This window comes from Dipodomys merriami, unplaced genomic scaffold (genome assembly GCF_024711535.1).
Source record: "Dipodomys merriami isolate MVZ:Mamm:240054 unplaced genomic scaffold, mDipMer1.0.p SCAF_5, whole genome shotgun sequence".
Lineage (NCBI taxonomy): Eukaryota > Metazoa > Chordata > Mammalia > Rodentia > Heteromyidae > Dipodomys > Dipodomys merriami.
The window spans coordinates 25,270,818-25,287,764 of record NW_027206068.1 but is presented as its reverse complement, the minus strand read 5'-3'; the positions used below and the strand labels follow the sequence as shown (position 1 = coordinate 25,287,764).

Below are 16,947 nucleotides of genomic sequence, written 5' to 3'. Positions count from 1 at the left end.
CCTAAGTAACTTTGATTATTATTATTCTATGAACAGAAGAACCGTTCCTATAACTTGCTGAGTGGTTTTTTCCCCCAAAGTGGGCTTTTCCACTAAGACAAGCCATCACTCAATCAAAATTTTGTATTAAGCTGAGTGCCAATGGCTTTCACCTGTAATCCTAGCTACTCAGAAGGCTGAATCTGAGGATCATAGTTCAAAGCCAGCCCAGGCAGGAAAGCTCATGAGACTCTTTTCTCCAATTAACCACCACTCAGATATATACCTGATGTTAATTATTAGACTTTATCCCTCATTGTGTACATACTTAATCCAGAAACTCAATTCACAATCTCTTAGGCTTCACTTCTTTAATAGTAGTATTATTTCTTTATACCTATATAACTTTCAAGTATGCCAATTTTAAGAATTTTTATTTTTTATTTTTTCATTTTTCCTTTTTATCTTTCTTCTCCTCTCATCCTATCCTTTCCTTCTCTCAATATCATTTTTTATACTTACATAATTTTTGTGTTTCTTTTTTAAATTTAAATTTTTGTTTTTCCATTTTTTTTCTTTTTTTTAAAAAAAATGTCTCTCCTATCATTCTGTCCTATCCATTTCCCTCTCTGAGTTAGGATTTGGTTAAATTCACTGTCCTTTCACCTTTCCACATCCCTCTAATCCTATTTTTCCCCACAATTCTCCTTAAACCTAATAATTTCTGGTTTGCTGAATCCCTCTTGGATGTTCTTAGCCCATTAATCCACAGTTGTTTAATGTTGAATAGATTGTAACGTTGAACAGATTGTATCGTTGAACTATATTGTATCTGTAGCCATTTTGACTGCAACTACAGGACTCTGGTTGATGCTTGCCTTAATATAGTGTTCCAGCACAAAATTGGTGTTACTTTCATACCAAATTGGCAGAACAAGCCAGAGAAACACAAGAAAAATGACAAGTCCTGGTATCTCAGCTCCTGCTCAGGATAATCAGGTGATGGAACAGTTAATGAATAATCCAGAGGAGAGTTCCCAAAAAGCTCTACAAACACTAATGGTAAACATGGTGAATGAAAAGATTGAAAACCTGCAAAGGAGTCAGTGCAAGCGTGATAGGGAGTGAGATGAGGCAAACCATAGATTAATACAGGAACTTCACAAGCATGATGAGGCTAACCAAAAATTACTACAGGAATCTCCTAAGCATGAGGAAGGTACTCAAAAATTGTGTGAGAGGCTGAGAACAGTCAAAGAGAAAGACAGGAATTGAGTGAGCAGGCTGGGAACAGTCAAAGAAAAATACAGGAATTGCATGAGTATGAGGAAGCTAATCAAAGAGTAATACAGAATTGTGAAAGTGGGATCAGAATAGACAAAGATCAGTAGAGGCATTCATGGAATCCATAAACAGACAGCTGAAGAAATCCAGGGAGACCACAATGGGCACAAAGGGAATGCTGAATGGAGCCTGTCAGAAGGAAAGGGAGTCCAAGGAAACCATAACTAATCAACTAAGTGATTTGAGAATAAACCCTGAACACCAAATTAAGGAAGTAAAGAAGTTCATACAAGATCTAAAACAAAGCTCCAACAAAGAATTTGGAGCCATCAAAGCCGACCTATTAGAAGGAAAGGTAATAAAAAACAAGGTAGAAAATCTTGACAGTAGGTTAGACCATGCAGAAGATTGAATCTCGGGGATTGAAGAAGATAGTCTAGATATTATAGAGAAAGAACATACAACTATCCAAGACAAATCCAAGAAATATGATAGATCTATTCAATATTTGGAAGACACCAGCAGAAGGCCTAATCTGAGGATAATGGGTGTAGAGGAGCACCTAAAAAACAGAAGCTAACAGTCTAGGAAATTTATTTAACAGGATCCTAGCACAGAACTTCCCAAACATGCAAAAAGATAGGCCTATTCAGATACAAGAAGCTTTTAGAACCCCAAATAGACCAGACCAGAACAGGACATCCCACCATCACATTATAATCTGCATAGGATCAATCCAGACCAAGGAAAGGATCCTTAAAGCTGTCAAGGAGAAAAATATCAATCACCTATAAAAGGAAACCAATTAGAATAAACTCAGATTTCTCAGCAGAGACAATTAAAGCAAGAAGAGCCTGGAATGATGTATGCCATGCCCAAAACAAAAACAACCAAGAATGCTGTACCCAGGTAAACTCTCCTTCATAACAGAAGGTCAAATAAAAACCTTCCATAGCAAAGAAAAACTGAAACATTATATCTCCATCAAACCATCCCTACAGAAGATACTTAAAGATGTCCTACGCATAGAAAACCAACAAGACCACAATAAAGGCCAGGAAACCACACCCAAACTGAGAATTCAAGAACCATAGGAAGAACCCAGCTGTCCCAGCCCCCAAGAAGGTGGATAACATGGCAGGAACTACCAAACACCTCTCAGTCCTAACTCTCAACATTAATAGACTAAACTCTCCAATTAAGCAACTTAGACTATCTAGTTGGATTAAAAAGCAAGATCCTTCCATCTGCTGCCTTCAAGAACAAACATATTCTGAAAGTGAAAGGCTGGACTAAAATCTACCAAGCAAATGGCCCCCATAAACAGGTGGGAGTTGCAATCCTAATATCTGATAAAATAGACTTCAAATTAAAATTAGTGAGAAGAGATAAAGAAGGTCGCTACATACTAATTAAGAAATCTCTCCTTCAGGAAGATATCACAATTCTAAATATCTATTCACCAAAAAACGGAGCACCCAAATTCATCCAAGAAACACTAATTTCCCTCAAATCTCACATAAATCCAAAGACATTAATTGTTGGGACTTTGACACATCACTATCCCCACTAGATAGATCAACTCAACAAAAACTCAAAAGAGGGCTGGGGAGGTGGCTCAGTGGTAGAGCGCTTGCCTTGCATGCCTGAGGCCCTGGGTTCGATTCCTCAGCACCACATAAGCAAAAAGAAAAAAGCCAAAAGTGGCGCTGTGGCTCAAGTGGTAGAGCACTAGCCTTGAGATGAAGAGCTGAGGTACAGTGCCCAGGCCCAGAGTTCAGGCCCCACTACTGGACCCCAAAACAAAACAAAACAAAACAAAAAAAAACTCAACAGAGAAACCACAGATCTAAACAACTGCATAGATCAACTAGATTTAACAGACATCTACCAGATATTTCACCCAGCAGCATCAGAATACATGTTTTTCTCAGCAGCATACAGAACATTTTCCAAAATAGACCACAGTTTAGTTCACAAAGCAAACTTGTCCAAATTCAGAAACATTGAAGTTATGCCCTGAATTGTCTCAGACCACAAGGGAATAAAATTAGAACTCAACACCAAAAGCCACCAAAGAAAGTCCTGTAACACATGGAGGCTGAACAACACACTGTTGAATCTCCAGTGAGTCATGGAAGAGATTAGAAAGGAAATTCAAAGGTTTATGATATTCAACAAAAATGAACACACAAATTACCAGCTTCTCAGGGACACAGCAAAGGCAGTACTCAGAGGCAAGTTTATAGCTCTGAGTTCCTATGTCAACAAATTGGAGAGATCTGAAACCAACCATTTAATGAGACATCTGAACCTCCTTGAAAAAGACCAGCAAGCTAAATGCCAATCCAGTAGATGGAAAGAAATAATTAAAATTAGATCAGAATAAATGAATTAGAATAAAAAATAGAAAGAATCAACAAGACAGAGTTGGTTCTTCGAAAAAATTAACAAAATTAAAAAAATTAGCAAATGGTATCAGAAAAAGAAGAGAACACACCCAAATAAACAAACTCAGAGATGAGCATGGAAACATCACCATAGAAACAACCAAGATTCAGAACATTATAAGGGAATACTTCTCAAATCTTTATGCTAATAAATTTGAGAACATGGAAGAAATGGATAATTTCCTAGCAAATATTGACATGCCAAAACTAAACTAAGATGAGTTAAACCAACTTAACAGGGCCATATCAAGCATTGAAATAGAAACAGCAATAGGAGACCTCACATCTCAGAAAAGCTCAAGACTGGATGGATTTATAGCAGAATTCTATAAGGCCTTCAAAGCAGAATTCACACCAATACTCCTTCAACTCTTCAATGAAATTGAAAGCGAAAGTTCACTACTGAACTCTTTCTATGATGCCATCATACCCTCATCCCCAAACCAGGCAGGGACTCATCAAAGAAAGAGAACTATAGACCCATTTCTTTGATGAACATTAATGCAAAACTTCTCAACAAAATTTTGGCCAATTGACTTCAACAATTCATCCAAAAAATCATACACCACTCTCAAACAGGATTCATTTCAGGGATGGTTCAATATACGCAAATCAATTAACATAATTAATCACATCAATAAGAGCAAGGATAAGAACCACATGGTTATCTCAATAGATGCAGAAAAAGCATTTGACAAGATCCAACACCCCTTTATGATGAAGGCTCTGGAAAAACTAGAAATCCATGCAACATTCCTCATTACAATAAAGGCTGTATATGACAAAACTACAGCCAGCATTATACTTCATGGTGAAAAACTAAAGCCATTTCCTCTAAACTCAGGAATGAGACAAGGATGTCCACTCTCTCCACTTCTATTAAATTTATTATTAGAATGCCTAGCTACAGCAATAAGACAAGATGCAAACATAAAGGGGATCGAAATAGGGAAAGATGAAGTAAAACTCTCCCTCTTTGCAGATGACATGAACTTGTATTTAAAGAATCCCACATGGGGGCTGGGAAGGTGGCTCAGTGGTAGAGTGCTTGCCTTGCATGCATGAGGCCCTGGGTTCGATTCCTCAGCACCACATAAGCAAAAAGAAAAAAGCCGGGAGTGGTGCTGCTGTGGCTCAAGTGGTAGAGCGCTAGCCTTGAGCTGAAGAGCTGAGGGACAGTGCCCAGGCCCAGAGTTCAGGCCCCACGACTGGACCAAAAAAAAAAAAAAAAGAATCCCACAGATTCCACTCCCAAATTACTTGAGCTGATTCGAATCTCTGTCAAAGTAGCAGGGTACAAAATTAACCCTCAAAAATCAATGGCTTTTCTGTATGTCAACAATGAGAAGAAATCAGGAAAGCAACTCCATTTGTAATAGCCCCACAAAAAAAATACCTAGGAATTAACTTAACCAAAGAAGTGAAGGACCTCTATGATGAAAACTTTAAAATCTTGAAAAAGGAAATCAACACAGAACTTAAAAAATGGCAAAACCTCCCAGGCTCCTGGATTGGAAGGATCAACCTTGTGAAAATGGCAATACTTCCCAAGGCTATCTACAAATTCAATGCAATACCTATCAATATTCCAACCTCATTCTTCAAGAAAATAGAAGAGGCAAATTCATATGGAACAATAAAAGACCCCGAAAGAAAGAAAGAACAGAAAGAACAATGCTGGAGGAATATCAATACCAAATTTCAAACTCTACTACAAAGCCATAGTAATCAAAACAGCTTGGTACTGGCACAAGAAGAGACCTCAGGACCAATGGAATAGAATTGAAAACCCAGAAATGAATCCACAAGATCTATAGCCACCTAATCTTTGATAAGGGAGCTAAAAAAATAGAATGGAAGAAAGACAACCTCTTCAGTAAATGGTGCTGGCAAAATTGGTTAACTACATGTAGAAAACTTAAGCTAGATCCTTATATATCACCCTGCACCAGAATCAACTCCAAATGGATAAAAGACCTTGGAGTCAAAGCAGACACTCTGAAAACATTACATGATGGAATAGGAGAAACCCTAGGTCTCCTTGGCTCAGGCCGAAATTTTCTTAATAGAGACCCAGAAATACAACAAATCAAAGAAAGGTTGGACAAATGGGATTGCATGAAGCTGCAGAACTTCTGCATGGCAAAAGACATAGCTAGCAAGATCAATAGAAAGCCCACAGATTGGGAGAAGATTTCACTAGCCATACAAGGAACAAGGGTCTCATATCTAAAATATGTTTGGAACTCAAAAAATTAAATCCCCCAACAACAAATCTTCAAAGAAACAACTGCCCAATAAATAAGTGGGCTAAAGACTTAAAGAGAAAATTCTCTGAAGAGGAAGTAAGAATGGCCAATAGACACATGAAGAAATGTTCAACCTCTCTAGCCATAAAAGAAATACAAATCAAAACAACATTGAGATAGAATGGCTATAATCAAGAACTCTAATAACAACAGATGCTAGAGGGGATGTGGACAGAAGGGAACCTTACTGAATTGTTGGTGGGAGTGTAAACTTGTTCAACCACTTTGGAAAGTAGTATGGAGGTTCCTTAAAAGACTACATAGCAATCCCACTTTTGGGCATTTACCTAAATGATCACAAACAATACCATAATAAAGTTACCAGCACAAATATGTTTATTGCAGCATTATTTACCATAGCTAAGATATGTGGAACCAACCCAGATGCTCCTCAGTTGATGAATGGATCAAGAAAATGTGGTATATATACACAATGGAATTCTTTGCCTCCATCAGAAAGAATGACATTCATTGCCCCATTTAATAGGAAATGGAAAGACTTAGAAAAAATTATATTAAGTGAAGTAAGCCAGGCCCAACGAAACACAGGTTCCATGATTTCCCTTATTTACAATAACTAGTATATATCTGAGACAAGCAGAAAAGGTCAGATAAGATGATGTTAAGCAAAATGAACCCCAAGATAAGGACACAAGTGGTTTTTTTTCTTTCTTGCTATTGTTTCTAACGTATTTATAAGGTACCATGTGATTTTTTGTTGCTTTGTATGTCCCTCCCAGCTGGTATAACTCCTGTTTTCACTGTATTTGATGTTGGTATAATTTGGGAAGTGGAAGGGAAAAAACAAATTGTTTAAATAGGGATACAGTTTGACCCATTGCAACAATGAGATGTATAAGACGCTTTGTTGAAAAACGAACTTTACAATTTAGGCTGGGGGGGAGGGGGAAGGAGGGACGGGGAAAATGTAGTCGTAGAGATGGGAGGGAAGGGATGGTAGAGTAAAAACAAATGATGAGGCAACAATGCTTGATTAAAAATGTACTCATTACCTTGCCCATGTGATTGTAACCCCTTTGTACAGTATTTTCACAATAAAAAACTTATTTTTTTAAAAAAGAAAACAACTGACTTTCTAAAAAAAACCCAAAACTGTCCTCTAGGTGGTGGCAGTGCTTGATCAAAGTAGTGTGTGTGTGTGTGTGTGTGTGTGTGTGTGTGTGTGAGAGAGAGAGAGAGAGAGAGAGAGAGAGAGAGAGAGAGAGAGAGAGAGAGAGAGAGAGAGAGATTGAGACTTTAGCTGCCTACCAATAAAAATTTTGAATCAGTCCTTCTGTGCTCTTCAAGAACAAAGATAATTAGTTTTATAAGAACAACTCAGGGGCTGGGAAGTTGGTTAAGTGGTAGAGCACTTGCCTTGTATGCCTGAGGCCATGGGTTCGATTCCTCAACACCACATAAGCAAAAAGAAAAAAGCCAGAAGTGGTGCTGTGGCTCAAGTGGTAGAGTGCTAGCCTTGAGCTGAAGACCTGAGGGACAGCACCCAGGCCCAGAGTTCAGGCCCCATGACCGGACCCCCACCCCCCCCCCCCCAAAAAAAAAGAAAAAGAATAACTCAGGTAAGAATACAGGTCTTAAATAATTTGAATTATTTGAAAACACCCAAGTTATTACTAGTATAATTTTGCATGTTCAAAAGATGTAATCCATACTGCTACAAAACTAAGTTCAGTTTGTTATATCCTATATTTTTTAAAATCAGGTTTTCCTCATTTCATAAAAATATTATTTAGTTGGCAGAATGTTCAATCAACTGTGGAAAAAAGTTGAAAAACAGATTTTTCCCCATTTTGGCTGAATGAGAATTCATGTTAACGTTATCTGCCTTGTTTTTTTTAATCTTTTGTGATCCTGCCTGGAAAAATAGAAGAATTCATATGTGTGTGTGTGTGTGTGTGTGTGTGTGTGTGTGTGTGTGTGTGTGTGTGTGTGTGTGTGTGTGTGTGTATACACATATAGAAAAGATACTGTACAGAGGGTTTACAGTTACATGAGCAAGATAATGAGTCCATTTCCTATTGAGCATTGTTACCCCCTCCTTTGTTTTTCCCCTACCATTCCTTTCCTCTAGACCTTCCCAACTCCTCCCCCTCCACCTCCTTCTTCACCCCCCACCTCCCCTCCCCCCTACCTCTTGGCAAAGTAGTAAAGTTTGTTTTCAACATAGTGTCCTGTACACCTCGTTGTTAAAATGGGTCACCCTGTATTCTTTTTTTTTTTTTTTTGTCGGTCATGGGGCTTGAACTCTGGGCTTGGGCGCTGTCCCTCAGCTCTTCAGCTCAAGGCGAGCGCTCTACCACTTGAGCTACAGCGCCACTTCCGGTTTTCTAGTGGTTTTATTGGAGATAGGAGTCTCACGGTCTTTCCTGCCCGGGCTGGCTTTGAACCGCGATTCTCAGATCTCAGCCTCCTGAGTAGCTAGGATTACAGGCGTGAGCCACCGGCGCCCGGCCACCCTGTATTCTTATCAGCATTTTGTTAAAAGAATCTTGAGTTCCTAATTTATGAGCAGATTTACGAGCTAACCGACCTTATGTTTGGCATGGCCTTTGCCATGCCTTGTTATGGAGGGAAGGACACAAATGCCTCCCTGCACTTACTCGATAGCCTTGTAGGTGTCCTCGGATACTTTTCAGTGGTACTGGGTCCCAGTGGACCTCAGCCAAGGTACTGTTTACCACATTTACATGCACATTCCCGGGAGCCACCATCGGGACTAGGGAAAGAACAGGAAGAGAGTAGAGGTGTTAATGTTCTTTCTGAATTTCATGCAAAATATCACTATCTCTAATGATTTTGACATGCAGCAGGTCTTGGCATAGTTCACAAAATCCTACATGGATTGTTAACATTTGGTTTTTGCTGTTGTTATTTGGTCATTAGACATAATGAGAACGAGTTGTTTTGATGTAACTTCTTTCATATTATGAAAGCATCCCCCCTCTCATTCTGATGCACTGGGGATTGAATGCAGGACCTTGCACAAGCCAGGTAAGCTCTCCATTATTGGGCTATAATCCTGTTTCTGAACCTCCATATCTTACATAGAGGACTGTTTAAATTCAAAGAAGTGAAGCAGAATGACTGGTATCTGTCCTGCCAAACCCTTGGTTTGTAGTCAATGTGATGGATCTACTGGGATGGAAAAGTGGGAAGGAAACCGTGTGACACACTTACGGTCTTCTCCAGAATGTCCCATGACTTCAGCTGGCTCTGGAGCAAAGCCCACATCATTCAGGGCCTGAACTTTGATCAGGTATGGGACAAAGGTTGGTGTGCCTGAGACAATATATTTGGATACGTTTGCCACAAGTACAGATGTCCATTCATCATCACCATCTTTCTGGCGCCAGCTCACTTTGTACTGAAGGCCTGGCCCATTTGATTCAAACCCATTCAAGGGCTATAAGAGAAACCAAGCAGACAGACATATAATCATTTACAGGAACATCAGACCCAGCTCTCAAGCCTATAGAAAAATAAGTGTTGAGACACTAACATACAAGCTATTAGCCATTTTCTTTAGGGAATATTTATTTATTTATTTTCCAGGTGTGAAGAGATTCAAAGCATGTGTGGAATCAACATTTCAAAGGTTGCAAATTACTACTGTAAAACAGTAAATACCTTTCAAAGTCTGGCTCCACAGTGAAGTGTGGGTATCTTAAATCATTTCAGTTATCCAGATTATTTATATATTCCTATTTGTACATCATTATCCATTTTACTTGAGGACTGAAATTTATAAGCTATTTTCTTTTTGATTAAGAAACAATTTAATCTAACATTCTATCATGTATGCATGTATGTATGTAAGTATATAAAGCACATACATATAGGTGTACATATAAGTATTCATGTATAAATCCATGTAATAGGTTTAAAAATTGTACAAGTTTTCCAAGTCTTGCAGGGGAGAACATTAGCTGGCATATTTTGAGTACATACACATTAGGCATTAGTCTAGATGTTTTAAATGCAATAATTCTTTTTTAAAATTTTTTTTAATTTTTATTTTTTTATTGTGAAAATACTGTACAGAGGGGTTACAATTACATGGGCAAGATAATGAGTACATTTCTTATCAAGAATTGTAGCCTCCTTTGTTTCCCATTCCCATCCCTTCCCATCCTCCCCTCGCCCCCCACCCAATCCTCCCCCCCCCCACCAAAGTTGTAAAGTTTGTTTTTCCACATAACGACTTGTACATCTTATTGCTGCAATGGATCCACCTGTATCCCTATTTAAACGATTTGTTTTTTCCCTTCCCCTCCACAAATTATACCAAGCTCAAATACAGTAAAAGCAGGGGTTATACCATGGGGGAGGGACATACAAAGCAACAAAGAAATAATCTCATAAATGTGTTAGAAACAATCACCTGAAAGAAAAAAACATTTGAATACATATCTTAGGGTTCATTTCCCTATCATCAACTTATCTGACCTTTTCTGTTTGACTCAGACATATACTAGTTATTGCATATAAGGGAAACCATGGGACCTAAGTTTTTTTGGGCCTGGCTTACTTCACTTAATATAATTTTTTCCAAGTCTTAAATGCAATAATTTTTTTAAGCTTATGAAGCTGGTATTTCTATTACTCCCATCATTTAGATGCCCAGCAGATGTTCGACAACTGGCTTAGAATGACACTATGAGAAGCAGAGCTAGGATTTGAACCCATTCACTTTTCCACTACAGATCAAGTGTTTAAAAATACTGCTTCATACTGACATATAATTTTTCTCTTGGAAATGAATGAAATGGTATTTTTATGTGCATATCAATTAAGCCAACTTTTTCTTTCTTTCTTCTTTAAAAAACAACAACAACAACAAAACCCTGAGAAGTTGAAGGCTGTATAGTTTACCTTCCACGTAATCACCAAATTATCTGGTTCTGATCCAAGTCCTTCCACCTCTGTGGGATTTTTATCTGGTTCTGGAAGTAGACACATATGTGTAAACTTTGGTCCTTTGCAGAGACTGTTAAGAGTTTTCTAATTTATTTCACACTTTACCTGCGGCTTTTGTGAAATACTGTTCGGATGCCTCACTTGGTAAGCTCTGGCCGATGTTGTTCACTGCTGTTACTCGGAAGGAATAGTTCACATAAGGCGACAGCTTCAGTTGGGCTGTGGTCTGTGTCCCAGAAACTTCAGCTTGGTGGTGCCACAGCCCTGCCTCGTGCATTGTATCTTCGTATTCGATGATGAATTCTGATCACAACACACCACAAACACAAAGCAGCAAATTCAGTCAGCTCAGGCACATGTAGCAGCTACATATTAAAACTTTGATTTTGGAGCTCTCTCTCATTACCCGCCGTCCTTCAACACACACAATAATATTTGGTATTCTTTGACAAAAATGTGAAGTTTGATAACTTAATTCAAACCATTTAGAATGGAACCATCTATCCTGAGGATAAATTTAAATATATGAGAAGATGGCCAATATTTGATAATAGGGAAGAGATAAAATAAACATTAGGATGACATTTTTCACTAAACTGGTAGTGATCAAAGGCTTAAACTCTTTTTGTGGTTGGGGAAAAAGAAATATCTGGCTTTATAGGAAATATGAACTGGTACAGCTTCCATATAGGACACTAGAAAAAACACCCAAACACTATAATACACAGATTTTGAGAAACTATTTTTAGCAATTCATTTTGAGGAAGCATGCTCGTATATATGGTTCAAAGATACAAGAAAAAGAACCAATATTGCCACATGGTTTGCAAATGAAGCAACCTAATTGCAAAGAAGCTAACTGTCTACCAAATAGGATACTGATTACACCAAATATGCCCCATCCACACAGTGGAATACTCTGTGTCTATTATAAATAAGCGGGGCTGAAATAGAATGATTTCTAGATGCATTGTTAAGTGAAACCAAGCAGGATATAGAATAGTCTGTACTGGATGCTACATTTGTATAGAAGAGATACTATACCATATGCAATTGAATGTACAGCTATTTACTCTCAGAGTATATACATCCACTGATGTGGCCAGAGGAGCTAGCAATCAGAAGTTAGGAGAAGATGAGAGTCCTAGGTCATACCTTCTGTATTTAATAAAAGTTTTTAGTCTGTATATGTTGAACCCATGTACAAATAGCTATTTAGATATTCAGTATCTACTATGTATCATATGTCTATGATGCAAACCATAAATACAAAAACGAACTAGACATACTGCATAGTGTAATAGTCCAAGCAAGGTTCCTGGAGTTCTCCCTTCAGCCTCCATTTCTTTGCTGGCCATGTCTAGTCTCATCTTTGGATGATCTTCATATTGATACCTGCAGCCTTGACCTATTCCCTGACACACACACTTAGATAGCTGATAGTTCTGCTAAGTATACTGAATATCATCCAAAATGAAGCTGATCTTCTCCCCCACCGGTAGGGATACTGAAGTTAAAATCTTGCTCTTTTAAGCATCACTTTAAGTTTTGTTTTGTTTTTTGTCGGTCGTGGGGCTTGAACTCTGGGCTTGGGCGCTATCCCTCAGCTCTTCAGCTCAAGGTGAGCACTCTACTGCTTGAGCCACAGCGCCACTTTCGGTTTTCTGGTGGAGTCTCATGGACTTTCCTGCCCAGGCTGGCTTTGAACTGCAATCCTCAGATCTCAGCCTCCTGAGTAGCTAGGTTTACAGGTGTGAGCCACCAATGCCCAGCAAGCATCTCTTTAGTTTTACAATAAAACTTCTAAGATTACTGCTAAGATAAACTTACTTAGCGCTCCAGTATCTGTATGGCCTAGTCCCTCATCTGATTTTATTCCCTCAGCTTATGTCATTAAGGTGAGGAGCTGTCATTGCTGAAGAGGTACTTTGTAGCAGGAACAGTGAAAAGAAAGAGACCTACGTTAGAAGTAATGGACCCGAGACTCAGTTTTTTGTTTTTGTACATGCTTGTGTGCACAGGCATGCATGTATGCATGCATGTGTGTGTGCGTTTGTGTGTGTGTGTTTTCATCTGTGAGCTTGAAAATTTCTTTACTTCTAATGTGTGGGCTGCCTTTCAGAGCTTACTCCCCTATTCTCTCCTCCCAGATGTAATGGATAGGGTACATGACTAACTTAAGATGCATCTTCCTACTGTAGTTGACATTTAACACATGCTTAAAGACTTAAAACACAAATGACAATGTATTTGCTTAATAATCAACTTCAGCAATTAGTGTCCTGTATCAGAAACTATAACCAAAACTAACTCCATCTCTGCAGGCAGACAGAAGTTAATATTTTGGTCCTGTCAGTAATGAAGCAAAGAATGCCAATAAATACCTTTGTTTGTATTGTGAAAAACATTGCTTCAAAAATGGCCAATAATTTCATTTGTGGTAAAGTGACTAACACCACATACTTGTAATAGGGCTATTGTTGTCATCGCCTGGGGTCCAGGTCAGTTGAACGCTTTTGTCAAGTTGATTTGTTAACTCTAAATCAATGGGAGGATTTGGGACATCTGTAGACAAAACACATATGGTTAACTGTCTGTTTTTAAGAGGTCCTGCTTTCTTTATGCCATTATTCACAGAGAAGATCTCTTAGAGACACAGCACACTTAATGATCAGTGAGCATGCACTAGAAATGAAATGGAAGGAACGGAGGCTGCAGAACACACGTGCACACCCATGTCAGCCCACCCAGGGGTTCTCCTCGTGCTTTTCAAATGAAAGAAACTCATCAGTAGCCAACCCAGTGAAGTAGACATACATGGTTCACCAGCATTCCCAGTGTATGTTGTAAACAAACCAAACACAAAAATAACCAAAACTTCAATATGAATGCATGCAAAGCAGAATAGCAAATGCTGAAACACAAATATAGGCAAATGAAACATATGATTTAAAGGACATTCAAATATTCTTTCTAAAACATGTTGATGGTAAATTGGGGGGTTTATGAAAAAAATCTTTCTTCTTTTTTTTCCTGTGGCAGTACTAGGGTTTAAACTCAGGGCCTTACACTAGACAGGTATTGTTCTATCACTAAGTCATAGCCTTGGACCTTTTTGCTTTTATTAGTTTTTGAATAGGATCTCATACTCATGCCTGGGCCAGTTTGGACAGTGATTCTTTTATTTATGCTTCCCCCAAAGCTAGGATGACAGGAATGTATCATCACACTCTGGTTTCTATTGGTAGAGATGGTGTCTTGAAAATATTTTGCCCTGGCTGGCCTTAAACTGTGATCTTCCTAATCTCCATCTCCTGGGTAGCTAGTATTATAGGTGTGAAACACTGTGCTTGGGGATATTTGTACTTTTAAAGGTAGACAGGTTTTAGGTGGGCTTACTCTCAGACACCTGTTAGGACAAACATAACTTTCAAATACTAGGCTGACACATCGAATGGGGTTCTGACATTCAGATACCATGAACTTTTTTTCTGATGTTGCTTCTGGATATATCTCCCTGGCTCTTGGGGGACTAGAGGCCATATATACATATGGACTCTTCTTTTTTTCATTAGTAACAGATAATGCCTATAAATAAACAGTAAATTCCTGTAAAGACTAGGTATTACACAGAATAATTGGTAATAATCGTGTAAAATCTAGTTAAGATTATGTCACAAAATTAACTTTTGTGCTTATGTGCTGAGTACTGATGATTTCTCTCTCCTTTTTTTTCTCAGTGGTGGGGCTTAAACTCTGAGCCTGGGTGCTGTCCCTCAGCTCTTCGGCTCAAGGCTAGTGCTCTACCACTTGAGCCATAGTGCCACTTCCAGTTCTCTTGTGGTTTGTTAGAGATATGAGTCTCACGTACTTTCATGCCCAGGCTGGCTTTGAACCATGATCCTCAGATCTTAGCCTCCTGAGTAGCTAGGATTTCAGGCGTGAAACACCAATGCATGGTCAGATGATTTCTCTAACAAAGAAATTTCTGGAAATCATTTCTGATTTATTTTCCAGGCTCAGAAAAGTGACATGACATGGATGTGCCCCTTCTTTTTATTGCCTTTGTTAGTGATTTATCTTTTTGAAAAAAAAACACACACAACCTGTTTCCTCTTACATACAAGTCAAATGTTGTTTTAAACATGCTTTTTTTTTCTCTTTTTGGCCCAGCACATGCCTGTAATCCAAGCACTTTGGAGGCAAAATAAGAGAATCTTGAATTTGAGTCCAACTTGGACTATATAATGAAATGTTATCTCAAGTGGTAGAGGGCCAGCCTTGAGCAGAAAAAGCCTAATGACAGTGTGAGTCCTTGAGTTCAAGCCCTATTCAACCCCATTGCCTTCCCCCCTTTAGAAATTTCTTGGAAAATATAATACTCAAATGTCATTTACTTTTCCCAAACAAATTTTAGTAGATCAAAGAAAATCCTGTGGAATTGATCTAAAAGTCATTTTTTGGTAAATTATAGGCTGTAATAAGCCACTGTGCCACTTCATGAGGAAACTATGTTAAAGACAGACTTTTATCAAATGGAATGATTTTTTGACAGTATGAGAACCATTTAGAAACAGCTGGAAATAAGCTCAGTGAGAATTTCTATATGTGTAATGAAGCAATGATATACTGTGGTAAATGAGGGACAGGACATGAGGAACAATAGCCCTTTTCCTTAAAGAAACACAGTGAGGTGATAAAGAGGAAACAGTAACTTTTTTTTGCAACTGTGAAACTAACAGAAAATAGAGAAAGAAGACTCATATTAGTTTACCGTAAATGGGAGCTGGAGTTGGAGTAGGAGCTAGAAAGGACATTAATATAAAGGATTTTAATCAATTAGTAATGAAAGATACAAGATAGCACAAGAAGACAAAGACTGCACATACTTATAAAATTAATCCCCATGCTTAGCTGTGAGGCTAAAAAGGCAGTAACAGTCTAAAGATACAAAAGCTCTTAAGTTTTACAATAAAGTATATATCTCCCCCAATTTTCTTATAAAAATGTCACTAATGTACAAATCTACCATTTTACCCAGTTTGAATGGAGCACATTTACACTGAAGTGATTACCTCAAAGACATCTTTTAAAAAGAAGAAAAAAAATTGGGATTGACTCATCTATGTTATTGTTACAAAACTATCACAAATAACTTAATGTTAACAAATTATCTTCTCCAGCTCCTCCAGGAAAGCTGGCTGGTTATACTTGCTCAAGTTCTTACCAACAACGCTGAGCACAGCACTAGCAGAAACCTTGTCCAGTGTTGTGTTGGCCACACATGTATAGGTCCCACCATCTCTATCATCCACATCTGTGACCACCAAGTGGTCCTTGTCAACAGTGAACCTGTGGATGCAACACATTCAGAGCAGCTGAAATGTACATCCAACCATATCCCACAACAGCCTTGCTGATGTGAACTTGCCACAGAAGAAAGATGATCAACATTATCCAATTCAGAAAAATGGAGTACACATCCTAATAGATGATGTTCTACTTTAATAATGTTTAAAGTCAGAGTGCAATTAGAATGAATCAGAATCTTGGGTTAGTAAGGATAGTGAATATAATTTTTTTAACCAGATACATGGATTCATTGGAACTTTCATTTTTAAATTTGTTGATTATATTTATTATTTTAATTGTACAAATTTAGGGGGTACAGTGTAATAATTAGATATGTGTGATATTGATCAGATCAGGGTAGGTTTTTTTTTCATCTTAAGGGATGGGAAGGGGAAACAACGAGGAGGCAATAATGCTTGATAAGAAATGTACTCCTTATCTTGCCCATGTAATTGTAACTCCTCTGTACGGTATTCTCACAATTAAAAATAAGAGACATTTAATTTCTTTTATATTAACAAGTAAAAATAATGTCTTTTCATAAGGAATGGTATGATATTATATGTACACATTTCATATGTAGATGTTAGAATTTGTTGGCCAGAATTCTTTGAAATTTTCTCTACCCTCACCCC

The 16,947-nt window shown here is 38.1% G+C and overlaps 1 protein-coding gene across 22 annotated transcripts in view; it reads right to left on the bottom strand.

Moving 5' to 3' along the window:
* Nrcam (neuronal cell adhesion molecule) overlaps nucleotides 1–16,947 on the bottom strand; it is a 278,315-nt gene that overhangs the window by 31,018 nt on the left and 230,350 nt on the right. For 14 of the 22 annotated variants that reach the window (XM_069996201.1, XM_069996200.1, XM_069996199.1 and 11 more), the window contains 7 exons: nucleotides 16,188–16,312; nucleotides 15,735–15,764; nucleotides 13,424–13,525; nucleotides 11,066–11,263; nucleotides 10,916–10,986; nucleotides 9,221–9,446; nucleotides 8,644–8,759 (listed from right to left, as the gene is read on the bottom strand). In XM_069996201.1, the coding sequence (XP_069852302.1) occupies nucleotides 8,644–8,759; nucleotides 9,221–9,446; nucleotides 10,916–10,986; nucleotides 11,066–11,263; nucleotides 13,424–13,525; nucleotides 15,735–15,764; nucleotides 16,188–16,312 (868 nt within the window). The remainder of the gene's footprint in view (nucleotides 1–8,643; nucleotides 8,760–9,220; nucleotides 9,447–10,915; nucleotides 10,987–11,065; nucleotides 11,264–13,423; nucleotides 13,526–15,734; nucleotides 15,765–16,187; nucleotides 16,313–16,947) is intronic. The other 8 variants (XM_069996203.1, XM_069996205.1, XM_069996207.1 and 5 more) reach the window with 1 other exon arrangement.